The 26,443-nt window shown below is 54.8% G+C and overlaps 9 protein-coding genes across 9 annotated transcripts; 2 read left to right on the forward strand and 7 right to left on the reverse strand.

The window, feature by feature from the left end:
- Positions 1 to 975: 975 nt before the first annotated feature.
- Positions 976 to 3,105, forward strand: N7459_003497 (uncharacterized protein; the record flags this gene model as incomplete). Its single annotated transcript, XM_056942681.1, has 1 exon — positions 976 to 3,105. One exon carries the CDS (start codon positions 976 to 978, stop codon positions 3,103 to 3,105), a length of 2,130 nt encoding a protein of 709 aa, XP_056802564.1.
- A 797-nt stretch (positions 3,106 to 3,902) lies between these two features.
- N7459_003498 (uncharacterized protein) lies at positions 3,903 to 6,466 on the reverse strand (the record flags this gene model as incomplete). Its single annotated transcript, XM_056942682.1, has 2 exons — positions 3,903 to 5,671; positions 5,731 to 6,466. 2 exons carry the CDS (start codon positions 6,464 to 6,466, stop codon positions 3,903 to 3,905), a joined length of 2,505 nt encoding a protein of 834 aa, XP_056802565.1.
- A 1,226-nt stretch (positions 6,467 to 7,692) lies between these two features.
- On the reverse strand, positions 7,693 to 8,064 carry N7459_003499 (uncharacterized protein; the record flags this gene model as incomplete). Its single annotated transcript, XM_056942683.1, has 2 exons — positions 7,693 to 7,799; positions 7,863 to 8,064. The coding sequence occupies 2 exons, from the start codon at positions 8,062 to 8,064 to the stop codon at positions 7,693 to 7,695; spliced, it is 309 nt and encodes a 102-aa protein (XP_056802566.1).
- Positions 8,065 to 8,541: 477 nt separating this feature from the next.
- On the reverse strand, positions 8,542 to 9,300 carry N7459_003500 (type 1 glutamine amidotransferase domain-containing protein; the record flags this gene model as incomplete). The annotated part of the gene is made up of 1 exon (XM_056942684.1): positions 8,542 to 9,300. The coding sequence occupies one exon, from the start codon at positions 9,298 to 9,300 to the stop codon at positions 8,542 to 8,544; it is 759 nt and encodes a 252-aa protein (XP_056802567.1).
- A 694-nt stretch (positions 9,301 to 9,994) lies between these two features.
- Positions 9,995 to 11,329, forward strand: N7459_003501 (Tm-1-like ATP-binding domain-containing protein; the record flags this gene model as incomplete). The annotated part of the gene is made up of 1 exon (XM_056942685.1): positions 9,995 to 11,329. One exon carries the CDS (start codon positions 9,995 to 9,997, stop codon positions 11,327 to 11,329), a length of 1,335 nt encoding a protein of 444 aa, XP_056802568.1.
- Positions 11,330 to 15,139: 3,810 nt separating this feature from the next.
- Positions 15,140 to 16,772, reverse strand: N7459_003502 (adenosylhomocysteinase; the record flags this gene model as incomplete). The annotated part of the gene is made up of 6 exons (XM_056942686.1): positions 15,140 to 15,152; positions 15,210 to 15,642; positions 15,696 to 16,297; positions 16,361 to 16,487; positions 16,544 to 16,676; positions 16,734 to 16,772. 6 exons carry the CDS (start codon positions 16,770 to 16,772, stop codon positions 15,140 to 15,142), a joined length of 1,347 nt encoding a protein of 448 aa, XP_056802569.1.
- Positions 16,773 to 17,445: 673 nt separating this feature from the next.
- On the reverse strand, positions 17,446 to 19,412 carry N7459_003503 (uncharacterized protein; the record flags this gene model as incomplete). The annotated part of the gene is made up of 2 exons (XM_056942687.1): positions 17,446 to 18,998; positions 19,073 to 19,412. The coding sequence occupies 2 exons, from the start codon at positions 19,410 to 19,412 to the stop codon at positions 17,446 to 17,448; spliced, it is 1,893 nt and encodes a 630-aa protein (XP_056802570.1).
- A 1,170-nt stretch (positions 19,413 to 20,582) lies between these two features.
- Positions 20,583 to 21,404, reverse strand: N7459_003504 (C2H2-type zinc finger protein; the record flags this gene model as incomplete). Its single annotated transcript, XM_056942688.1, has 1 exon — positions 20,583 to 21,404. The coding sequence occupies one exon, from the start codon at positions 21,402 to 21,404 to the stop codon at positions 20,583 to 20,585; it is 822 nt and encodes a 273-aa protein (XP_056802571.1).
- Positions 21,405 to 25,780: 4,376 nt separating this feature from the next.
- Positions 25,781 to 26,142, reverse strand: N7459_003505 (uncharacterized protein; the record flags this gene model as incomplete). The annotated part of the gene is made up of 2 exons (XM_056942689.1): positions 25,781 to 26,034; positions 26,082 to 26,142. The coding sequence occupies 2 exons, from the start codon at positions 26,140 to 26,142 to the stop codon at positions 25,781 to 25,783; spliced, it is 315 nt and encodes a 104-aa protein (XP_056802572.1).
- Positions 26,143 to 26,443: the final 301 nt, after the last annotated feature.

The raw sequence follows: 26,443 nt of genomic DNA on the forward strand, positions 1-26,443 counted from the left end.
AAGTACTGTTAAATCCATATGTGCAGTTGCTGCAACTATGCAATATCTCCCGCCTATAATCTATCGGCCCCTGGGGCCCACCTTCGGGGGGGCGACGACGAGATTCTGTAGTGACAATGGCTTGGAGAACAATGATAGATGCGATGCAATGGGAAAGAAAAGAACAAGACAAAGCGTAGAGAATAACGACCATAGTTCGGCCCGTAGTCTAGTCCAAAAGCCCCGGCGACTGGGGGACATTGCGTTGGCCGATGATGAAATGGTGCTGGAAGGGGGATGGCGCTGCTCGCTTCCGTTAGGGGGGCCCCGTTTTGCGTGTCTCACTCTCACTCTCCTTGTCTCGCCATCTTGTCTCTCTCCCTCTTTGTCGCCTCTTGGATTCTTTCTTTCCCTTGTTGTGCTGTGCACTGTCGTCCCTTCGGTGTGTGTTGGTTTTGCTTCGCGTGTCTTGTTGACCCCAGCTCATACGCCTCCCCCCAGCTTTTATCTTCCGTCGCGACGTGTCGCCGACCTCGTTCTCTCACTATCCTTTTCCGCCACGGCCTCGACTCAATCCCTCGACTGCCTCGGTCCAACCCGTTTCGCTCGTCTCTCTCAATCTCCTTCCAGGTCCAGTTCTCAGCGGCCATCACGGCGATCCTCCTCGAGCGGCCATTTCGGCGGATCAAACACCTCGCGATTGCCCCGATTCATCCCAACTGCGCAACAACTTCGTTCAATTCAACCCGGCTGTCACGCACTCTCCTGACAAGACTCTTGTTCGATATCGCGAGTCTTTCAGATGTTCACCTACCGAATGCTAGTGCTTTTTTCCTAGTCTCCTCGGCCGAGATGAGATAGTGCTCTGGTAGCCACCATTTGTTCTCTACTATTCGGTCTGATTTCTCCCGCCGGCTGGCCATCCGCATTCTTTATTTGGTCTGGTATCATTTGCATTTCGTTCCTCTTTGAAATCTGCGACATTTCTTCACCAACATGGCCGTTCCTACTCCTCCGATGACCTTGGAGGGTCATTGTTCCGTCATCTACAGCAATACACTATACGTTTACTCCGCCGGCAACTTCGCGTCGATCCCGCTCCAGCAAAATGTCACCTGGCGCCCGCTAGCGTCGCCGGACCAGAAAGTGACTAACCCAGCCTGTGTGAAGGCAGGCATGGAGGGAAGCAATAGCGAGCAGGCACTGTATGTGGTCGGTGGGACCGGCGGTTCGTCGAGCTACTCGGGCCTCCAGCGGTACTCCTTCAGTGATGAGAAGTGGGAGGTCCTTGGGGCCGCTCCAACGGACATGACGGATCGAACATCCCATGGTGTCGGCTATCTCGAATCGGCCTCTAAGCTGCTGGTGTATGCTGGCGACACGCCTTCTTCTTCAACCTACCTGATCTCGACGTCGTCTCCGTACACTGTCGACTCCCAGCCTGCCCAGGGAGCTCCTGTAACGTCGGATCCAATGCTCTTGACCTGGAGTCCCAGCCAAGTTGCGTTGATCGGCGGCACCCAGACCGGAACGGCCGTCTATGTCTATGATGCCACGGGCGGCTGGGCCTTGTCGGGTGTGAACCTTCCCTCCACTATCCCGACCTCCAATCGCTGCACTATCCTACTTGACTCCAAAAAGAAGATCCTCGAAGAGTTCAACTTGAGTGCGGACCCCAACACCGTCAGCAGCTATGAGCTTGTCGATGCAACTGGGAGTCCTCAGACCACTGCTAGTCTGGTGGGAGCTTCTTCTCACAAGCGAAGCTCAAGTGACTACCCCACATATAATGGCACTTTTGCCCCGGGCACCAAGCGCTCTGACTACTCGCTCGCCCAAGGGGACAATGGAATGGTCGTGGTTTCGGGTGGCGGTGGTGACAACTCCCTAGCCATGTTCAATTCTACTACCAACAGCTGGATGAATGCAACAGAACTGTTCTACGGTAGCAGCCAGCAGCATGTCTTGAAACCGACAACCACGTCCACGACTTCCACCTCAACTCCCACTGCTACTTCCACGACTTCCTCCACACCTTCAACGACGGCCACTTCTTCCTCGGCGCCTGCAGCCTCTGGTGGCGGAGGTACTTCCGAACATACAAAGGTCATCATTGGTGCCACTCTTGGCAGTCTGTGCGGCTTTGCTTTGATTCTGCTTGCCCTTCTGTTCCTGCTTCGTCGCGCCAAACAGAAGAACCAAGCTGGGCAAGGCGGAGGCGGCGACAGCAAGGATCGGCTGAGCTTCCAGGACCAGGGCATAGAACCCCTGACGGAAGGCGCCTACCCAATGGCCCAGAGCCCCGTCCCGGTCGCCTCCGCCTCGGCTGATTCGCTTGCTATCATGTCTGGCAGGACCACCGGGGAGAAGTCCCTCAAGCCTCCTAACGCGAACGCAGGATACGGTTTGTCCACCAAGCCTGGCAAGAGCAGTCCGCTTTCCACAATTCCGTCTAGTGATTTCGCTCCTTCGAGCATATATTCCACTCCCGAGTTAGACCAGCCCAATAGCGTTGCCACGGGACATGGCAACCAGCCCGGTGATCGCACAACGGACGAAGGATGGGGCAGGTACTTTGAAGACAACACCAACCTTGCTGGAATGCAACCAAACCGCATGACTGCCAGCTCCGTCTATACCAAGTCCGATTACCGCGGCAGCGCCTGGCCCATGGCCAACTTGGCCCCCCTGAATCTCGGAGTCCTTGATCAACCAAAGCCACTCGGCCGTGTGAATAGCGGCAGCCCGACGACGGAATACGCCTCGAATGGACGCAGCCTGGTAATACCGGAAAGCCAATCGGCCCGCATTTCCAGTGCGGATTCGCTCAGTCTCGCCTCGGAGGACGACGATCCCCACGACACAAACTGGACCGGAACTCGCCAGACCAGCTGGCTGGACCGCCCAGCTAGCAGCAACTACAGTACCAGCTTCTACAATTCAAGCGCACGCGACGTTCCCTCTCAATACACCCAATACACCTATGCAGACCAGACCCCGCGCGACTCGAAAGGACGCCAATCCAGCGTCGTCATACCGGACGATATCCACGAGCTCCCCGTTCCCGGGCGGACTGTCAACGTCAATTCAGACATGAGCTGGTTGAATCTCAACGCCGACCGCTGATATCGTCTCCAGTGGCCCTCGCGTTCTCCCATTGGAACAAACTCACCCGCTCTACCTCCGTTCTCCATCCTTCACTCTCTCCCGGCTTCTCCTATCCTGCTGTCACATACACTCTCTCGTCCTCTGCCTATTTCGACCTTGTTCCACTCTTTACATTTTGCATGGCGTCCCCCGGCTGTTGGCGTCTTGAAAAATTTCCTTGGCGGTGTTGCATATCTCTTCGGCTGCATCTCCCTTGCATCTACGTCTGTTCCTACCTGTCTTTGTCTGTGTCTGTGTCTGTCTGCCTGTCTGCCTCTGCGTATCGTTTATACGAGCGATTCGACCCATTATCGGTGCCTCACAGTTGTGTCTTGTCCTTGTACGTGTATAGGTTTTGTGCTCGTGGCTCGTGCTGATTGAGCTTTTGCTTGCTTGGGCTCTGTTTTGTACATATCGTCGACTTATTTGAACCTGGCGGGTACCTGGGTACTTGGCTTGTGTTGAATATTTTGCTTGTTGGCTTTGCGTAGAGTAGTGAGCCGAGTAGTTGGATGTTATCTAGTCGATTGTCTGGAAGATCAAGTAGCAATCTTATTGAGGTTAAACAAACAGACTACCCGAAGTCATTGTATTCCGCAGATGCATGATATTCATATTACCATATTCACATTAATCCTCAAGTTCTATGTAGCGTCACATCAAAACGAAGCCACATAAATAGGCACGTCAAGCCCGGAAATATCTAACACAAAGAAAGAAACAGTAATGCAACGCCATGGTATCATCAAGCAACGCACACAAGGCGAGCCGACTCATTAATAAAACCTCGCCAACAACGACCCCCGCTTCGACACACGCCGAAACTCATCCACGGCCGGACTCACGGGCTTCACCCTCGGATCCTGCATCTCCATGGTATCCAGACCAGCGGAGTACCCAGACGCACGGCCACGCCGGTCCGCGCCATATCCACTCTCGCTGCTATCAGCGCCACCGGCCTTCGCGTCCGGACCGCGCCCATCGGCCTTTGCGCGGATATAATAATGCTCGTCCTCCTCCTCCATGCCGATAAACCAGCGCTCTTTCAACTGCCGCCCGACGGGCCCGCAGCCGCACGCGCCGCGCAGCCGCGAGCTGCGCGGGCTGTTCACGGCCAGCGCGAAGAGGTTCTGCGGCTCGGTGAAGTCCGTGATCTGGTGGCCGCGGGCCTCGATGGCCATGAAGCCCAGGCACACGGCGCTGGTGAGGAAGGCGAAGATGAGGATGATGTAGAAGACGGCCTGCCAGCGCTCGGTGCCGCCGGAGGCGTACCCGACGGCCTGCACGGCGGCGTTGAAGTGCTGGTAGACGGGCTCGGCGAGGTAGTCGGCGGCGGCGGAGTAGTTCCAGCCCTGGACGAAGGGGGAGGCGCGGGTGCTGAGGATGAGGGTGCTGCCGGCCATGACGGCGAGGGCCTCGGCGATGGAGGGGAGGTGCGGGTCGAGGCTGTAAGTGTTCTGGGCGGCGTTGTGGCGCGGCATCATCTGCATCAGGAGGCGCTCGTTGCTGGCTTGGTCGTTTGTGATGCCGGAGCCGAGGTTGAGCGCGCTGGCCCATTCGGAGGCGATGTTCTTCCAGTCGACGGACCAGACGCCTTCGGCGAAGGAGGGGTGTTGGCGGTTGTACTGCAGGGGGTTGGTTTTGTTTTCGCATTTGGAGGAGAGGAAGGCGCCGCTGGAGGCGGCGTTGTAGGTGGTTGAGCAGGCGCCGGTCTCCTTTGCGCGGATGGCACACATGACGTACTCGGGGTTGGCGACGCTGGGCTTGCCCAGGAGGTAGATGGCGTTGGAGTTCCAGAGGCCGGTCGTGTTGAGGATGGTGTTGTTGGGCTCGGGGAATTTGCCGAAGACGGGGGGTCGCTGGCCGTATTGCTCGCCGAAGCTGAAGAGCGGGTCGACGACGGTGCGGTTCATCCAGGAGGGATAGACGGGGATGTTGTCTGGCGGGAAGATGCTCCAGGAGGTTGCGTTGAAGCGCGAGTCGGGCCAGGAGGAGTAGACGAGCGGTTCGAGTTCGGACTCGGTCATGCCGACGCAGAGCACATTGACCGCGGGCGAAGGGACCGAGGCCTCGATGTTGTATTTGCCTTCCCCCGATGCGTCTTGCGGCTGGCGGATATTGTTCCATGCGTCCATAGCGGCGCCGGGGATGCCGCCGTGTGGCATGGCCATGGTGATGTTGTTGACCATGCGGTTGTGTTGGCGAGAGAGTTGAGTTATGTCGTTGACTTCGATCCAGCTGCCCCTGACGGTGGTGTTATCCCAGATCGAGCCGCTGGGAAAGGGACGAGCACGCAGCTGGTCTACGGTGTCATTACCACTGGCAACGAATTTAGTCCAGGTGGTAAGCCATTGCTGGTAGTTGTGATATGCCACGCCGACATGTTCCATCGCAAGACAGGTCGTGTTGCGATCCACGGGGTCCATCGATACGGAGATGGGAGTCTCGCAGTGCGAGGCCAGATAGTCCGGATTGGCGAAGCTGGTGTAGACCCTGCCCCAGAGACTCGTTGACACGGTGGGCCCGAGAGATAGTTTGGGCGATACTAGCGAGACAGTCAGTATTCGCACATCTGGGGTTATCTGGGTTCGTCGCAGATCGCACCTAAGGCCTCCGCCGCGGTGGTGTACAGCATGGCCACCACCGTCGCAACCAATGCCATGGCGCCCAAGAAGGTGAGCGCCGAGTAGCGCAGGGATTCCCAATGGACAATCATCGACCCGGGTTGCATGATCCACGCCCGCATACTCATATCCGCAATGCTGATCCCATGCGATTCCTTCACGAGTGCGCGCCGACTGAGCACTTGGCCCAGGAAAGCGACGGAAATAGTCACGTAGGCCAATTCAATCGTCTTGGCGAAGAAGGCACACAGCAGATTGGCCGTCGAGGGCGCAATGGGGCCATAGTCGCCGATATTGTCCCATCGGGGCTTTAAAAACGCAATGACCAGGTAGATTCCCGAGAAGACGGTGGCGTAGAAGGCCAGCAGGACGCTTGTGACTGGAACCCACGAGAATCGACGCTGGAGGACAGTTGCACGGGTGGGACAGTTGGGCGCATGCTGCGATATCGCCGGCGTCTTCAAGAAATCAGTGGTGGTCGCCTCGGACAGTAAGGGCTTGCGCTTGTCGTGAGGGATTGGCTCGTCAGAGGGATTCGAGATGCCCAGTCCAACCTCGCGGAATACCTCATCCGAGAAGCTCTCATGCCTGGAGGGAGGGAGGTAGGCGTAGTCTGGAGCCGGAGACGAGCGACCCAGCGGGTTCCAGGCGCTATGCGGTTGAACGCTGACCAGGTCTTCCTCCTCGCGCAGAAGCGAGTGCTGCGACTCAGTCATGGCGATCGCGCGCTGGCAGCGGAGAGGCAGCGGAGCGAGTCCGAGACAACAAAGATAAAAGCGTAGCTGGGCGTCATCGGTCTAGCGCCGGGGGTAAAAATAGCGTGCTGTTGGTCTTGGCTTGTTTTCCTCCTGCGCCTGACCACTTTGGTGGGGACGACTCGGTCTACTATCTGCATTGAGGATTTTGTCCAGCGAAGTTGTGAGAGTCGCTGATACGCTTGGGTTCCACTCCAAGGGCAGCGACGATCCTCATTTGCCCAGCTCGTAAGGGTGGTTCAGGGTCTTCCCCTTTAGCGTCCGCCCGATCTGGGCCCTGAGCCCCTAAGCCCGCTGTCATTGGCGTTTATCCAGCTGAACTCCATAGTTTTTACCGCGCTTCTCAATTCGGCTCTTGACCCAGTGACGGCTATCCAGGGCTTAGAGGCTCGATGTCTGTTTACTACTTGGCGACATCCATTGCAGCACTAGAAATTTTGATCAAGATACTGTATTCCGTGCTCCTTAGCGAAACGCCGGCGCCTACGATCGTTGAGCGCTAAGGCTGGTGGCTTGTGTGGCCCCCAAATTGCCAATCTACTAATATGCAAATAGCCTCGACCTCTGCCCGTGAGTGGTGAGTGGCTCAGGCCTGGGAGGCCCTTCCAGCGGCTGCAGCTTCTCGTCGGCTCCTAATCCTCGTAAATAGCTCGATGTTATCCTGAGAGATATGTGTCTACTAGATAGCGACGGAACGGATTGTTTTTATTACTTGCCCAGTCCCACCTGATGCAGAATCCCCGATTCTGGTCATCTGGAAATAATCGAAAAATATCAGCAAAGCAAAGAATCAGATCTAGAATCACCCGTGGTAAACTCTAAAGTGAATTAACCTTAGAACTCACCACGTGGAACGACTCCATAACACTGTAATTGTAAACCATAACAACATCACGTTAGAAAACGAGGAAAGCGCTGTGGCTTCGGAGTACGTGCACATTTAATCTATGTATGTAAGAAGACAGAACAATAGATTTGCTACGATTATATAGTGTTGCATATTCGTTACAAATGGTCGTCAACAGCTGCATACAAACTCTTTGGTTTCGAAGGATGGAAACTGGTCTTGTGACACATCCGTGACGAGTGTGACAGGCTCACTTCTTAGACCAGGACTGAGCCAACTTTGAGGCAAAACAACACGAGACATACATAGCTAGTACAGACCATCCCGTCCCCGTCTCAAACTAATTCAACTTCTTATCTCCAACCTGGACTGTGCGGCCCTGGCGACGTTGATATTTCAGGTAGCCATATGCACCGCCAGCGATCAGGGCGATCACCACGATATTGCCTTTTGGGGAATTGTTAGCAGGTTGAATCTGGAGTCTCGACCGAAACAGGGGCTTTAACTCACTGGCGATAAATTTGCCCGCACCACCGACGGCTTCCAAAGCATCTCCGACTGTGTGTAGTGCCATGTTGAAGATCCAAGCGAAGAAGTCGATAAAGGCATGAAGGAGGCCATTCGCCATACCAAACGCCTTGCTGAAGAGAGAGGCTATGATCTCAAATATCGAGGTGACGAGGTCTTTGACGGCAGTGACAATGGAAGCCATGATTGGGAGGAACTACCTTGTTCAGTCGAGATAGGTGGTTGATTATCCTTTGCGTATTCGTGTAGCTGAAGACACAAGGAGAGCGAGACGATTTATACGAGAGAGCGGGAGCAGAGGCTGGTTTCGATGACGGAGGCGACCAGAGAGTCAGCTTCAATTTCATGAGGATTTACTGGACTGGGATCAGCCAAGGGCAACGATAGAGTCTGTCAGCTGCAATTCCATATTCTTGTTTGGCGTTTGGATGATGGCCAGCTTTCAAGATGGTGACGGCCGATGACGTATGTGCGACTTGACATGGAATGACATGGGTGGGGTCAACCCTATCGATCTGGAACAGTGTACCTTGAAGAAAAAAAGATATCCCGTTGTCGAATTGGCGTTTGCAATCTGCAATCTAACATGGGTGGTAATGGAGCATGTCTGCAGGGGTGGCCAGAATAACAGTGACAACAGCAACAGTAATCCATTCGAGTATCATACACTGATCATTCTCAAGAACCGATCCCCTAAAGCATTTGCCGCCATGGGATTCCCCCCAGTGACCAACTCGCGATGCAACGTGGTGCCGCCAACCTTCTCAGCGGCGCCTTCAACCATAGTCGCGCCTTCATTTCTCAAGGCCGACTCAACCTTCTCGACCTCTCCTCCCCACAGAGTCTCCATCATCTTCTCCTCCGCATCGCTCCACGAGGTAATGTTGTAGCCGGCGTACACAAACGATCCATCACCCGCCTTCTTCGTGCTCAGCAATGCATACGGCCCATGACAGATCGCAGCAGTGGGTTTATTCTCCTGATGGAAGTACCGCAGAATCCGGCCCAGCTCCGCGTCCGCGCCGAGATCGCGCAGGGGCGCGTGTCCACCGGGGATGAAGACGCCGGCAAAGGTTGTCAACTCGGCATCGCTGATGGAGCTGAAAGTCCGCGGGCGAGTAAACCCGTTCTCGGCCTTCATGCGCTGGATGAGATCATGTTCACGCTGGCGCTCGTAGAAGTTGCCCGCGTATGCGAGGAGCGATTCGCTGTTCGGGTCTGGGGTTGGTTCGTGGCCTTGGGGAGAGGCGAAGGTCACCTCGTGGCCTGCGTCGAGCAGTTTCTGGAGCGGCTTGGCTAGTTCTTGGAGGAAGAATCCCGAGGGTTGGTCGACGACCTTTCCGGCGTCGGAGCCTCTTGTCTTTTTCAGTGGGAATGAGTGGGCGTCGCTGAGGATAATGAGAATCTTTTTGGGTGGCATGGTGATAGGTTGTTGAGTATTGGGAGCTTTGGGAGTTTGATGGAGAGGAGGGTGGATTTTGAATACTCACTGCATTCCAAGTCTTCACGATCAACCGGTTCGGCGTATAGAGATAACCTTAAAATGACTTCGTAGTGACGTATCAGTTTCGAGTTCTGTCATTGTTGGAGCGGACATACCCGGCCACTCTTGACCCACAGGGGCAACGCGTCTGCGTGTTGAGTGCGTTTGCAAGTGACGAGCAAGGGGACATGGAGAATACACGGGGAGAGGGAGAAGAAAAAAGAGGAAGCTTTGTAGAATATGAAAAGAACGATTATTCTAGAAGGGAATCAAGTTCATCGATAAATCCAAGGAGATATGGATAGACTAGAAGTTGTCTGCTGAGAGCCTATAGCTACAGAACGCTATGTAAAGCGTTCCAAAATAACTAGTTATATACCCCCCTTTACACTCATGAGCGACCTCAATAACACGGTCGTGGAGTCTGGCTTGGAGACTCGACATATCGAATGAGAATGTTCCAAGTCCGCTCTGCAACTTACGCCCCACAGCCTGTGAGCCTGTGATAGTTGCAGTTGCAGACGCAGACGCAGACGCAGATGCAGCGCAGTAATGACGCAGCAACCCCTCACTACAAAACCCAAGCAGCTCCTCAACCGCAATTCCACCATCTCGCCCCCTGCAACTCATCATGTCTTCCAATCCAACCGTCTTGCTCCTCGGCACCTGCGACACCAAGCTGGACGAGTTACTCTACACCAAAGAGCAACTCGAAAGCCACGCAACCACCGTCCTATTGATGGACATCGGGCGAATCACGGCTACACATCCACAGATCGACATTACACACAACGACATCCTCAAGACACCACCCCAGAATGCTAACACTACTCACGCCGACGACCACTCGGCACTAGACCTCAGCGCCCTGGCGCGCGCTGACTACATCGCCGCCCTCGCGCCCTACGCCACCAACACCGTCGCCACCCTGCACCAGCAAGCCCGCATCCATGCAGTCCTGGGCATCGGCGGCTCCTGCGGGACAGCCGTCGCCACGGCACTTATGCGCGACGCCCTCCCCGTCGGGTTCCCCAAGCTCATGGTCTCGACGATGGCGTCCGGCGACGTGGGCCCGTACATTGGGGAAACGGACATCGCGCTGATGTACAGCGTCGTGGACATCGCGGGCCGCAACCGGGTTCTCGAGCGGGTGCTGGAGAACGCGGCGGGCGCGGCTGCGGGCATGGCGCAGGTCTACCGGCGTCGATGTCTGTCCAGCGCTGGATCAGGGCGGGAGGCTGGACAAGACCAGGCCAAAAGCGGTGCGCCGAGGATTGGGATTACCATGTTCGGGGTGACGACGCCGGCGGCCACGCATGCACGGCAGCATCTGGAGTCTGTCATCCCCGGGTGTGAGGTGTACGTGTTCCATGCGACGGGGTCTGGCGGGCGGGCGATGGAGCGGCTGGTGGCGGAGGGGCAGTTGGATGCAGTGCTGGATCTGACGACGACCGAGATTGCCGACGAGGTGGTCGGTGGTGTGTTGAGCGCGGGACCGGCGCGGCTGACAGCTGCGACGAGGAGGAATATCCCGCGGGTGGTGAGTGTGGGAGCGTGCGATATGGTCAATTTCGGGACGCCGGAGAGTGTGCCTGCGCGGTTTCTGGGCGAGGGCGAGCAGAAGAGACGCTTGCATCCGCATAACCCGACGGTGACGGTGATGCGGACGACCAGGGAAGAGTGCGCCCAGATTGCGCGGTTAATCGCTCGGAATATCCGGATGGAAGATGGTTCTACGTGCCGGACGAGAGTGATCCTGCCGACTGGCGGGGTAAGTATGCTCGATGTACCGGGCCAGTCCTTCTGGGATCCGGAGGCAGACGAGATGCTTTTCTCTACGTTGGCGGATGAACTCCAGGACAGTGGGATCTCGGTGACTCGAGATGCGCACGACATCAACGACCCCGGGTTTGCCGTTGCTGCGGCGGAGATGCTACGCCAGGTGATGGATGGGGGATGGGGATAGTGATTTACGTATAAAAATGCATTCTAACTCGTGGCTGCTAATTGGAAGACTATACGACCCACCAATAACCATTCAACTCTCAAGGCCAAGATAGTGGCACGTATCCTCGCACGATGGGTCGGGGGTTGCCAGTCATGCCCTTGCGGCGTTGTGTATCGGTCGCGGTCGCACTGGAATGATGACCACAGGGACCATCTTCATCCTATGATTGGGCTGCTAGATAAAATACTGGCGGCATCGAGTCCAACAAAACCCCCAAGGCATGGCGTAGCACAGGGCGTACAAAAACACCCACGCCGTGGGGCATCCCTCGAGATCTAGCAAGAAGGAGATCTTGTACTGGTGGGGGACCAAGTACACGTAAATTGGAAACGGCCATGGAGTCAATAGGGATGGCGGAGGAAGCTCGGTAGAATTCATGGTTTGTAGATAACTATGTCTAGCACGGAAGAACTGTAAACACAGGAAACAAGAAGCGGATGAAGCGGACGGGGGTATTTAAGCCCAGTCTTCAATGCCCTCCGAAAGGATGAGCTCAAAATAGCGCAAGTTGATTGCGATTGGGTTTGGTAGAAAAACATGCAAAATAAGAATAGAAAGGGAAGCATCCAAGTCCACGCTATGACAGTCTATTATTATCACCTAAGGGACCAGACTCTATCTGCCCGAATTCTCAAATTGAGGAGCATTCGCTTAACTAATCAAAACATACAGAAATGGATCAACTATTAATGCGAGGTTTATACCTATTCCGACATTGACCACTGAGACCCAAAGTAGAGCAGGTCAATACCGTTGGGTGGGCGGCTTTGCCCTATGAGGCACCGTTCCTGACAAGAATAATTGGACTTCTTTTTCATTCCTACCGCCCTTTCAAACACGTTATATGATATATGAGAACCATTTAACCTTTTCGAAATCGCTGGGAAATAGGGCCGCCCAAGTCGAGCTCAGCTGAAGACGACCTAGATCTTGATCTCCCCTAAATAATTGAAGATATTTAAAAGCAGACACCTTACGTCTATTTAATCAAGAGTCCTTGGCGCGGACAGTTTAAATCTACAGCAAGTATGCTAGCGCATGGCGAGAATCCTGATCGGAGAATGCTCAACTCATCAGTTGACCGCCGAAGATCGGACCGGCCTGGGCAACTTCAAGCCGGTGGAGCCCCTTCCCAAGTGAATAAGTGCTGCCAACACTACTCCCCTAACCCTCCACAATGCGCGGTATGAAAGTATCCCAGATATTGCACGTGCCTCTCTTCTTGACACAGCATTCTCAGCGGTTTTATTCCATCCGGTCTTCCCTTAGTCGTGATATCACCTTGGAACCCTCTTTGTCCAAGTTCAATCGCGTACAGTCATTCTCAGGGCGCACAATACACCAAACAACCGAGAATGGTAAGCCCATTTGGTGACTATATGCTATATGTTGGTAATAATATGATTTAGGGTTTGATCCCCACTCGTACACAAGCGGCCGGTGGCTTCGGAATGACAACCACGAACGCCAGATACGCCGAATTGACCTCAACTTTGATATGCTCTGCCGGAAGATCGTGGACTTGTTCCACGGAGCAAAATCTATCAAGAGCTGCGAGAAAAAAGAAGGCGGTTTCAACAGGGTGTTCATTTTCACCATGGACGATAGTTCACGCGTTGTAGCGCGACTACCCTTCACATTAGCTGGCCCCGCCAGATTAGCTACAGCATCGGAAGTGGCAATAATCCAATATTATGTATGGAACATCAATCATCAATTGAGAGGGAAAATGTAGCTCTCACTAATGATCTTTTGTGATATAGTGCAAAGAAACACAAGTATCCTAATCCCCTAAATTCTTAACTAGAGCGATAATGCAGCAAACAGTGTTAGGAGCGAATACATCATTATACAATATACGGCTGGTGTGCAGCTACAGTATAAATAGCCCTCTATATCAGGCGATCAGAAAGTCAGATGTATAGACGCTATCTACTAAACATTTAAAGAGATAGTCGACCTCAACTTCCCAGCCTACAGGAGCTTATATCTTTCCACCACGCTATTGGGCTCTTACTTTAGGATACCACTAGATAACAGCTTCTACCTCGGGCCTCACTATAGAATAAGGTACTAGGATTATGGCGACTGTAGATCCTTCCAGTATACAGTCCCTAACTAAGGCCTATATAAGACTATCCTAATATCCACACTTGAGAAGACTAGGGCTAAGACTTATAGGTATAGGGTTAACGATAAAAGCTTATTCCAATAGCCTTATTGACGCTAGTCTCTTAAGGATTCTACTGCAAGACTCCTAGCTCTTAAATTAGCTATTCTATTATAGCTCTATTTAGACACATTTAGACCTTCTTGAATAGGGCCGAATAGTGCTCAATGCAATATCTGCCGACAGTCGCATTTATGATATAGCTGTGCTGACTATATTTTATCCCGACCTCTATAAACGGAATATACTTATTTTAGATAATAATCCCTTGGTAATAACCACTATTATTGATTAGTAGTCCTATAGTATCGAGCCAGCGTTCTAGTACGCAGACGAGGTTCTAGACTTTATAGCTTATATACCTTCCTCCCTATTATCTGCTTAAGACGTCGATAACGGCAGGCTATATATAAAAGCCTATGAAGCCTGTACTCAATTTCTCACTCCAAAGCTTGCTGTGCCTTGGTTGATAGATGAAGGCGTGTTTCGACCCTATCGGTACTGCTACCGGATATTGGGAGGATGGTGCTGTTGCTTTTCGACACGAGCTCATAGAGACCTCTAAAGAATAGGGGGCCCTCGGATTTACCAACTTGTGTCCATTCGTCTTACCCACACCAGAAGAAATAGCCCTACATCAAAAGGCATACCGCTGTTTCGAGGCCGCCCAGAACCTAAAGCGTGATTTGTCGAGCTTGCTTGACTGTGCACCGGACGGATGGGTTCCTCCAGAGACCTGGGCAGTGGCGAAAATAGGAAACAAGGCGGTGTTCGAGGGGATGTTGCACGCCGTACTGACAAACCAGGATCCGGATGACGATGAACCGATTCGGGGTGAGAGAGACCTGCGCGATATCTGGCCATTTGATCTGCCGGGGGAGTGATTTGGTTAGTCCTGCGGGCTAGAGTTATTGGATTTTAAATTCAAGTCGAGAACTGAACTTGAGATATGATCTTCATCACCGAAGATCTTAGGGTCGATAAAGAGAGGGATCCTCGGAGTTGAATATCAGAGGATAGAGAAGTTGGAGGAACACTGAGAGCGGCAGATAGCAGATCCGTGTATACGGGCGACTACAAGGACTATAATGGGCAATGTTGCCAGGCAGCGTATCATGACCACCATTAAAGGGCAAACAGACCAGAAAAGTAACCCCAGGTCCCATTTACACATTTAAAACCAGAAATGGCGCGCAACAGCGATTATATTCTTCCGAAGAACCGCATGGCCAAAATCTAATCCGCCAGCCAGGCCAGGCCAGCCCACTCGACTAAGGTATCGTATGTAGAAGAAAGCGAAAAAAAGAGAGAAAAAAAAAGGCAAGATTAATCCCATCCGTACGCAGTGTTGAATGCAAGACCATCCCAGGTCGACCCACGCCAGAGAAACAAAAACAGCAGCAACAGCAACACACGAAGACACTCGCAACCCCGGTGGAGACCACTTTTTATGCCGTTGAAGGACAACCACTTTTAGAGTTCTAAGTTGATGGAGAACCCTGAATGCCAATCGTAACGTAACATCGTCGAATCATGTTGAAAGTCTATATCTCAAGAAGCTTCATGGGAATATCGGATGTAGATGGGGAGCAAGACGCTTAGTAGCGGTAGCTATGGACAGGGTTAGTGAATCGGATCGACGACGGGGGATAGGGGAGGGAGGCTTACATCTCGCTCTTGAAGGGACCGGCAACCTCCAGACCGAGGTACTCGGCCTGCACGGGGGTGAGCTCGGTCAGCTTGGCGTTGACGTGCTCCAAGTGGCAGCGGGCGACCTGCTCATCCAGAGCCTTGGGGAGGACGTAGACACCGACGTCCTTCTTGCCACCCTTGCCGAACTCGATGTACTTGCCACCGAAGACGGCATCCTCAGCCTTGAACAGAGCAATCTGGGCAAGGACCTGGTTGGAGAAGGAGCAGGACATGACGAAGGAAGAGTGGCCAGTGGCACAGCCCAGGTTGACCAGACGGCCCTCAGCGAGGAGGATGATGTGCTTGCCGTTCAGGAGGTAGCGGTCGACCTGGGGCTTGATGTTCTGGACGGACTGGGCGTTGGCCTTGAGCCAGGCAACGTCAATCTCAATATCGAAGTGACCAATGTCTGGAGGTTCCGTTAGAAGATTGCAGGAAATCGGCTTGAGAAACAACACTTACTGCAAACGATGGCGTCGTTGCGCATGGCCTCGAAGTGGCGGCCAACCAGGATGTCACGGCAGCCAGTGGTGGTGACGAAGATCTGACCAATGGTAGCAGCCTCCTCCATGGTGGTAACCTGGTAGCCCTGGACGGCGGCCTGAAGGGCGTTGATGGGGTCAACCTCGGTGACGAGGACGCGAGCACCCATGGAGTGCAGGGCCTGGGCGCAACCCTTGCCGACATCACCGTAACCAGCGACGACGGCGACCTTTCCGGCGATCATGACATCGGTGGCACGCTTGATACCGTCGATGAGGGACTCACGGCAGCCGTACAGGTTGTCGAACTTGGACTTGGTGACACAGTCGTTGACATTGATGGCAGGGACGCGGAGCTTGCCCTCCTTCAGCATACGGTAGAGGTGGTGGACACCGGTGGTGGTCTCCTCAGAAACACCGTAGCAGTCGTCGAGCATCTCGGGGAACTTGGAGTGGACGAGCGAGGTGAGGTCACCACCGTCGTCGAGGATGAGGTTGAGCTTCTTGCCATCCTTGAAGGCCTGGAGCTGCTGCTCCAAGCACCACTGGTACTCCTCCTCGGTCTCACCCTTCCAGGCGAAGCTGTCATAAACCGGTCAGACTCGACTTGTTACAGCTGAATTCCGGGAAATGGGGGAAGCTTACACAGGGACACCGGCAGCGGCAATGGCGGCAGCGGCGTGGTCCTGGGTGGAGAAGATGTTGCAGCTGGTCCAGGTGACCTCAGCACCGAGGTGAACAAGGGTCTCAATGAGAACGGCGGTCTGGATGGCTGCAGGACGTGTCAGAGTCGATCGGTATTGGGGGCCCAAATTTGGAGGGGCGTACTCATGTGCAGACAACCGGCGATACGGGCACCCTTCAGAGGCTGGTCGGCACCGTACTTCTCACGGATGGCCATCAGACCGGGCATCTCAACCTCAGAGAGCTCGATCTCCCGGCGACCGAAGGCAGCCAGGGACTATGAGAGATAAGAGGTTAGGCATTGAGGCCGTAGAGCAAGCAGAGGAGCACATACGATGTCAGCGACCTTGAACTGGTGGGCGGGGGCAGCCATTTTGTGTGATTGAAGATGAGATAACTGGAAGACTATGTCAGTATTCCACAACGGCGAAGCTATTGAAGCACAGAGAGGAACGGACCGAAGAATGGGAGAGGTTAGGGAGAGGATGAGAGAGAAGAAAAAGGAGAAGAGCAGTCCCAGCGGGGTGGGGGAACTTTTGGAAAACTCACTCCGGTTACTTAAGGGACTGCTGACATGGTACTGGTACACGATAATACATACAAATTACCACACAAGTGTAAGTAGTGGTACCTGAGCGGTCAGTCCACCACCCGTGCTGATAGCGGGGTCCCAGCTTAGTCAGAGATTATCGGTATCCGAGGGGTAACGGCGCTGCCGAATGGAGTGGCTTATAGGGACCTTTGGGGAGAGCAGATCACAGAGGCCAGAAAAAGATTGTAGGTCATAAGTCATAATACATAGCAGCAGCGGGAGCTATGCTCGAGATAAAGCATGCAGAACAACACTCGCTAACACTTCCTGCTAGGCAGCCCTAAGAAAACACTGCTGCACCCGATGCCCAACCTTTCGAAAGGGTCAAGACATATCCTCGAATGCAAAAATGTAAAAGCAGCTGACTCGGGGTCAAAGAGACCAGAAAGCACAAGTCCCCATGTTATCAAATCCGCAAACCTCGCAAGACGTCCGTGTAGAGTGGAAAATGCGACTAGTACGCAATCGCCGGCGCGTCACCTGTCGCTCCGTAGGGATTTCCATCGTGGTAGGTGACACCGCCGTGATGTTTCCCAAGGTCATGGGATGAGTTTGCATATTCGATCTCGTCGGGCCAGCGATGGCGGCTTGAGGGGCCGTGGCTGCGAGCCCGTTGCATCTGACGCTTGAACGCGCGGTGGGCACACTCCTCCTGGAAGTGACTTGATTCCTTCCGTTTCTCGTTAACCTCCTTCCACTCACCATAGGCGCCCTTGATACCGAGTGCCGCGAGTCCCACGCTGAAGGCATCCACGGTGTTCGCCTTGATCCGGCGTTTGCGTGCCTCCTCGGGCGTGATTTCGCCCTCCGCAACCTGCTTCCTGCGTTCCTTCCGCTTCTGGACACTACTGTATACTCCGTGGGCGGCGTGGATGGTGGCCACCGTCGCCAGACCGGAGGTCAGCAGCATGTCCCGCTTCATTTTCTTCCGTTGCTTTTTCTCATCAGAACTGTTACCTAAGTCAGAATCACTCTCGGAGCTGGACCTGTGCCCGGAATTGGGAGACCTGGCGCCATCTTGTTGTGGCGCACTGGTGGGTGGATGGGGGGTAGATTTCCTGTCGTTCGAAGAACGGTATCGACCTACATCTCTCGAGCCTCTGCCTCGTCTCGGGTCCCTGCTGCGATAATCGCTGTCTGCATCTGAGTCTGAATATTCGTCATATCGGGAGTCCCGGTGGTGACGTCGCTCCCGCGAGCGATCACGATCACGATCACGATCACGATCGCCACGATCGTCCCGGCTTCGGTCTGCTCCTTCTTCTCCAAGCCCCAGGGCTGCCATGCCCTTGCTGATGTAGTCCGAGACGCTCTTGCTGCGACGGGTAGAGCCGCGGTGGTCATCGTCGTCATCGCTGTCGCGAGACCGGCCCCGGCCACGGGGTCGAGATCGGGACCGAGAGATTCGATCGTAGATCTCCTTGCCGGCCGCAGCAAGGGCACCAGTGGCAGCAAGGTCCTTGACGCCACCGCCAGAGGAACGACCACGGCCATTGCGACCGCGAGACTGAGAGCGGCTTCCGTTCAGAAAATGGCTAGCGGCGAGACCTGCAAGCGTGGACTCGACGACATGGCGCTTGCTGTGCCTTTTGGGGTCTTTGTCGACGAGACCATCGGTGCCAGCGGCGGTGACGGCGGCAGTCAGGATGCGCTTGCCCTTTTCACCGGTCCATTCACCGGGATCTTTGCGCGCGCGGAAGGCCTCCACGGCGCCGGATATCAGTGCAGCGCGTGCGGCCTGGGCAATCCGTTGTTGACTGCGTTCGCGGTGGCGATGGCCGCGATCGCGACTGCCACTGCGGCTGCGGGATCGGGATGACGCAGAGTAGGATCTTCCACGGTGACGGGAGGAAGAGCGGCCGCGACCACGGCCACGATCTGATGATTTGGCGGCAGCGCCGAGACCAAGGGCACCGAGAGCTTGTTCGCTAAAGGACTTGCGGCGCCTATGGCGCTGAGGCGACGGGCTGTATGAAGAAGCAGAAGAGTACCTAGAGCGACGAGATTCTGCAAGAAACGACGAAAGAGCCAGTCAGATAACGAACCCCGCAGCCATATACATTCAGGGGAGCATCACTTACGTCGATCGTCATGATGTCTGGAACGCCGGGGGCGGGAGCGATAGTAACCGTCGTTGTAGTACGGATCATAGCCACTGACGGAGGATGCACGACGCATATTCTCGTAGACCGGGCGCCGCGACCGCCGCGAGTTATAGCCGCGTTCGTAGACGTAGTCCTCACCTGGCGGATAATCACGTTGGATCTCCTCGACCGAGTCGTCGCTCCCGCGATAGGGATAGACTTCTCTCTCGTGCCTTGCATACGGGCGGGGCTCGTCGTAGTATTCTGCAGCATAACTGGCGGGGCGGGCGCGACGGTCGCGCGGCTCGTAATAGCGGCGATCCTCGTAGTAGGCCATGATCGAGACTCTTCGGTTGGTAGGGAGCAAAAGACCAGAAGAAAAGTCGTACGAGTGTGAAGCCTTCTACCGGTCACTGGGACGAGAGTGTCGAGAGGAAAGGACGAGGGTGACGGTCAGAGCAGATCAGCGGGGCAGTGGCGGGGGTGTTGGAAGGTGAAAGTAGAGTGAGGCTGAGGTCGTGGCTGAGAGATGCAAGTAACAGTGATGTCTTCGCCATTCTTTTGCCTACAGGAAAGGTCACCAGGCGAAACAGGTCTGTCGCGTCCGTGATATAACTGTTCCAATCCAATGACGTCGTGTCGCCCACGATGTCGTTCAGGATATCCTGGGCTGAGAACAAATGGCACCATCGAATGGGCGGTCGGATGGTTCTCGTTGACACGATCGTGGGCGACGTCATCTTGCAGGCGCCCATCAGGGAAATGCGCCCGTCTTCCAGAACACTGGCGCGCCCGCATGAAGCTTTCTCGACCGTCGTGCCCAATCTGATCTATGCGATCGCTGTCAACACTCGTTCCACGGATCGCCCGCGGCTGGCTCCGCGCTTGTCCACGATGCTTCCGCTTATTGTTAATGCTAGGTCAATGAACTATTGGCTATGTGGATTATGTGGACACATTGTGCGCTGGTCGGCGTGATGCAACCAGCACTGGTCACACAGTTATTCCATTCGTGGTCCGTTCCTTGCTAAGTACTATACAGAAACATCAAGGATATCTGCCAGGGCGCTGGGGTGCAGATCACTCCGGCAGAACACAACACAGAGGCAATGATACATGGGATATATACAACAGAACATGAGAGCAACGAGTCATGGAACATGCACAGGCCTGGGCCTCTCCTCGGATGATCTTCGTGATCATCCGGTGGCGATGCCAGGCTATGAGGCTAGTGGGTGGTATCTCAATAGCGCGTAATGTGGCGCCTGTCAACAGAAACGGAAGGTCCTTGACGAGAATAAATGCGCTACAAATCAAATGAAAATCGTCGAGAGATGCGCTGCACAGCAGCGCGACGGTCTCCCGCGCAATTCGTCACGAAAGGCTGTGGATCCATATGCAAAAGACATGAGAAAATTCGACAGGGGCCCGGAGGCCAAGAAATGAAGAACGTATGCGATTCTCAGAGAGTAGGGTATCTGGTTTTCTTTTTCGGAATGGAATATGCTCATGAGGGCAGATGCGGCCCATTGGTTGGTGGCGGCATCGTCCCCGGCTCCGTCGTCTGGCTAGCAGTCCGATGATGTGTGGCCGTCGCATAACCCGAGTCGGGGCGGCCCATGGGCCATCGAGCCTCAGCCTCGGGCTCTGAGATGGAACGCACGTCGTCGGAGTGGGTGCGGTGAGTACGGATATGCTGTTTCATATTGTCCTTGCGGGTGAAGGCTTTATTGCAGATGGGACAATGCACGCTTTTCTCGCCCGTGTGCTTCTTGCCGTGACGCGCAGCGTGGCCCGAGGTGGTGAAGGTCGCCGTGCAACCGTGACTCGTCGCGTAGGGACAAGGATACTTGTTCTTGCGCCCCGTTCCCCGCGTGCCTCCCGTCCCCGAAGATTTCGCCTCGGACGCGGTGGTGGAGTGAATCTCGGGTGGTGTCCGCGGTGCCGCAGGACCGCGCGATGGGAAGCGGTAAGAATCCCGCGACAGGTCCTGCCGGGCGTACGGGTGGTAGGCCGCCGATGTCGACTGGCTGGTGAGGTAGTCATAGGCAGAGCCTTCGGACGATCCGGGTGAGATGGGCTGCACGGCTTCCGCCACGGGGTGAAACGAATGCCGAGTCCCCCGAGGTGACGCTGTGGGAGATACGGACAATGTCGAAGGGCGTGCGTACGGTGAGTCCCTCACGAGCGAGGGCAGCTGCTCTGGTTGCTGGGGGGTGAAGGAAGGCGAGGTTTGGGTCCGGCTGTGTCTCGGATTGGACCGCACCGCAAACGACGGGTGATCGTCATTGTTTAAGATCGATACAATGCTTGTTCCGCTGCTGGACATTTCTTTTGGGCCCCGAAACACGGTCACCGGGGCAGGAAGACTATACTAAAACGAGGCAGATCTGGTCAGTATGGCTTGCTTGCTGCCCGCTCGGCCGGGCCAGGGATACTCGAGATGGTCCGAGGCGATTGCCACGCAGGAGTGAGAGGGCGGGCACAGGGGAGGAGAAGAAGACAGAAGCTCTGTGGCTCCCTTCGACCTCTCCCGGAAGGCATAGCAAACGCACCAGCGGTTCTCGAAAGATGTTTGTCCTTTGCGTCGTGTAACACGTCGACAACATGAGGCCCTAAAGAAAGCACTCGCCTGCAAGACCTGACGGAAGCCCGATGACCGAAGCCGAGGCCCGGTTCTCGTTGTTTGATGAGGTTGTCAAACGAAAGGTGTCCGGTCGAGTCCACGGGTGATTCCTTCCGGGGATGCTGTGACTGACAATATGGAAGCCAGGCGAGAGACGTCGTCCTTGCCACGCAAATGCCGTTTCTCGCACGGGGCTCACAGTCGTCTTCAATTTGCCCGTTCGCTTTTCCCTTTTTTTTTTCACCCACTCCCAATTCGACGTGGGGAACACAAAACCCTCGACGACAGTTACAAACTGGCCTGGGGATATTGCAGGGGTGGGCAAATTCCAGCGCCGATGGTCTCACCACAGGGAGCAGTCAACGGTCTTCCAGATGGGAGACGGATGGTCTCTACAAATCAGCCGGTCGAAACGGGGCGAGTTCACCAAAGCACGTCCGACGCAATTTAGATCTGATGATCCGATAGGAGATATGTGAAGATCGGTTGGCGGGGGGGAGTGTGAGGAGAGATGATTCGTGAGGTCGAGAGGGAATAATGAAGGCGGGAATCAAGAGCGCAAAGAGTTGGAGAATACACAGCAAGTAGAAAGTGGAAAGCGGAACGTAGATTGGGGAAAGGGAATGACAGCACGCGTCAGGAAGTAATACTAAATAAGAGCCAAGCTTCCAGGGTCCCGAGGCTCTCCCTTGACCCAGAGCACTATCGCACTAGCCGTTGCAGTGGAGCAGCGGATCCGAACTCATTGATACATGCAGACTCGGTACGCGTGTACGAGGACGAATATAATTGTACGGGTACAGATAGAACGAGTATGAGGATTGGAGGAAAAGGGGACACGACGTCTAGGACCCCTACGGGCTCCACTGGCGCTTTCTGTGCAGACCCGTTTTTTCCTAGACTCCGTTTCTTCCAGCCCCAGCAGGATGGACTCGTCAGCCAGATCTCCGTTTGTGCTTCGGGTTGGCTCTGCTATTTATTTCTTTACATTGGATTTCTTTTGTCGTTGGTCTTTTGGGTCAACCGTTCTCACCCATGACATCTTCCACTTCGACTAGGGCTTCGGTTGTCGCAAGCGAAGCTGCTCCACTCTGGGAATTATGTAGGATGTGAGCAGATCGGCTGAACTGCGGGAAAATAGAAAAAAAGTAACAAAAGGAAAAGGCTTCTTCCGAAGCCACTTGTATCTATAGACCCTGAGCAGGACAATCGGCGCAGGGACTTGCCAGGGACTCGCTCCCTGAACAGCCATTCGGTCGGACAAGACTGTCGTCCGAGCTATACCACGAATACACCCTGCCTAATGTAGAGGGGGAAAAAATTAAGCGTCTAAGGAGTTGGATCCGTGCAGCGCGAGCCGCTGGAGTCCGGGGACATACGTAAGTGATGATGTTGCGCTCGTCACTACGCCCGTTCGAGAATCAAGCTCCGCTTCCGAGATTGCGGTGGTGGAGATGTCTCTGGAATGGCTGCGAGACCTTATTCAAGTTCGCCAAGGCAATTGTATAGCGAGATATCTTCGGTATTCCTATTCCCACTCGCAATATTAAATAGGCGAACGGGGGCCCCGCTCGTCTCCCATTATGAAATGATCCAGTCATCTCCTAGTCTCCACCGTAATCTATCGAGGAGAATTCATTCGGTCATTTCTCAGCCCTGAGAACTCTAAATGGTCCTTTCTGGATTGGCGATATTATTCCTTGTTCACGAATATTCAACACCAAATCATGGCCAACAGGGACATCCTCCACGCAGAATTCTACGGGACGCGCAAGAGACCCAACTAGGGTACCAAGCTTTGTATAATTTCCCCATCATTCCCGATGCCATTCACCTCTCTCCTCGTACTCGTACGCGTCCAGAGTGCCGCCCCGATCTGAGCACTCTCCGCCCAGCGTACGTAAGTCGCCGCAGAATACCCAGTAAACTGCTGTTTGCTTCCTACTGCGTATTGCCCGAATGAGACTGATCTTTCCCCAGCACCTCCCTTCCTCTTCCTCTTCCTCTTCCTCCTCTTCCTCTTCCCCTCCCCTATTACTAGCCACAGATGGCGTGCTCCAATCAGCCAAGCTTCCCACACGACCCTGAGATGATTGCTGGAGGGGAACACGATTTGGGGTGTCCCAAGCCGAACGATGATTTGCCCGACTTCGACGGACATACGTACGCAGCCTACGTATATCCATCGCACGCTGGGCTGCCTCAACCCCCATGATTCGTACGCCCGGCCCTGGCCCAGTGGGCGATTACGCCACACGTCGGCGCCCTACAAGCTAGTCGCTAGCGCCGTCATCCGGACCCTTTTTTTTTTCTTCTCCGCTGAAGGGATTTCCCTACCTTAACCCCGAAGGGACTCGTGGTCTCCATCCCGCTTATCCACACACGGTTTAGCCCGCGTCATCCAGGGCTACGGCCTCATGATCCCCATTCTCGCTCTAGCGCGTCGGGGCTAACAAGTAACCAACCTGCACGGCCGCGCTGCACCCGCCACGCCCACACGGCCTTGGCCATCGCCGCAGGATCGGGGTGGCTTGAAATTATCGACGGGCCAATTTCCCCTGGTGCCTGCGCTCCAGGGACGTGCTTTCGGATGCTGCCATGGACGCATCGCAGACTGGAGATTCGCATTGGGACCCCAATGGCCATCACGACATGTCGCATACTGGACTGCAGATGGGGGATTCGCGCTCGGTAAAAGCAGCCAACGATATGCGCCCCGAATACTCCGCCAAAACCTCGGAGTTTAAACCCTTCTGGAGTACATCCCAAATAACCTTGCAACGACATGATTCTTTCGGGCAAGGGTGCCACCGATCCTCCGCAAACTCTATGGACATACACATTCCTCTTCTCCAAGTCTCATGCAGCCTCGCTCGGCTTCTCGCTCCAGGCTTCCACATAACCGTCCCTGCTGCAGTCACAGCCACAGCCCCGTTTTCTTCAGTGGTCCCTAGTTTCCAGAACGCTACGCCGCGAACTATTGAAGCCAATCCATCTCGCCCGGCACGTTTGGACTCCGGGCGATCTGCAGCTGCCTACCCTTTGATGAACGGTATGCTTTCTGTCATCGGGTTTTCCGACTAGCCCCCGTCTTCCTAACGGGCTGCTCCAGCCGCATTCAGCATCATCAACAGCTCCAGCGCCAGCCGCGATCGCATCGTGGCGCATGCGATGCCATCTCCCCCGATCTAGCTAGTTCGGGCCCTTCTGGTCAGTGCTTTCCCTCGACCTGGGTCCGGCTTTCGCTAGCTGCCTACGCCGGCGCTCGAATGGAGCCGAGCTCTAAATATACACCTGTACCTCGTGTAGACGGAACCCTTCCGCGTCGACATCACGCCCCCTCGGGAGACCGTAAATAGCATCGCTGTCCTTCGGTGGATGCATCCGAGGCGCATTCGAGGGGCGCCGTGATAAGGTTATTTCCCTGCGCCCCCTGAATCATGTACTACTTACTCCATAGACATATCAATTTTCCCAGATTATCCTCGCATCCAGCTCGATTCGGTATGATTTGGCCCGAGGCAGACTTTCGCTACGCGTCAAACCTCCATCTGGTTTCACCAGGACACGGACTTACCTGCTCGACCTATCCATCGGTTCGGTTCAGTACAATTCTTACCACGGATCCATGAAATGGGTGCTCAGGTCCTGTCCATCGGACACACTAGTCCGTACCGGCGACTGAAGTGATCGGCAGGCCCAAGCCACGCGCGGCACGGGCACACGTACAACGACCCAAGACCCTACCCCGTGGAAACTGCAGAGCGCCACAGCCTGCAACTAGGGAGTATGCCCCGTGCATCAAATTATCCGCACCCCCAAGTAGCAAGTCACGAACGGGCCCAGCGATACGCCTCGCCGCTGCGTGTCTGCGATCTGGGTGACCAGTACCCCACCGAATCTCCGTGGTATTTCCGGCGGTAGAGTCTGTTCACGGCATGGGTGTGGCTACGCGTGTCGAATACATACTCAAATGGGATTCGTGCTGCGGCCATCGACGCGAGCTGAGTCTGATATGAACGCTATACTATACTGTACGCCGCAGAGTCCAGTTGTGTCAAACAAGTAGAGGTAACTAACTAGGGTCCGGCCGAAGCTCTGGTGGGGAGGTATCGTAAGTCAGCGCCAGCGTCAACCTTGATACGGCGGACCCAGCTCGGATCCAGTCCAGTCCACAGATGCAGGGCGAACGAAGCTAGCGCGGCCGAGCGTGAACGAGGCTGCGTAAGCGGAAACGTCATGTTGTCCAGACTCCACGCAATGGAGAGAGTTCTGCGATGCTTGCTGCGGCGAAGGAAATTACTGCGTTGCTTGGTGGTTGGCCCCTGCATATCTAGCATGGTTAGTGGGTGGGTGGTATGGTCGCCACGGACTTCTTACGTGGAGGCTGGGCTGTGATTGGGGGCTTTTGGTGCACTTCTGCATGCTTTCGAAGTGACATGTCGTGTGTGATGGGAGGGTTAGAGTGGCTACTGGATCACAGCTGGGTGAGAGAGTTTCTGGTCGGGTGGTTGTGTTGTGGTTGTAGAATCGTTGTTATCGCGTTGGAGGGTGAGGTGATCTGTCGAATGCGACGGTGCGCGTGGATGGGCCTTTGAAGATAGAGAGATTGCGGTACCTCCCTGAGCCTGATTCTCTCTTCAGAGTTTATCGTGGCAAATCGCAGACTGCTATCGGCGGATTGCTCTTGATGGACTAGTGGCTTTTGCTGAATGGAGCTTGCACTGATACTAATGATTCTT

This window comes from Penicillium hispanicum, assembly GCF_028827665.1.
Source record: "Penicillium hispanicum strain IBT 35686 chromosome Unknown utg000003l_segment0_segment0, whole genome shotgun sequence".
In the NCBI taxonomy this organism is placed as follows: domain Eukaryota; kingdom Fungi; phylum Ascomycota; class Eurotiomycetes; order Eurotiales; family Aspergillaceae; genus Penicillium; species Penicillium hispanicum.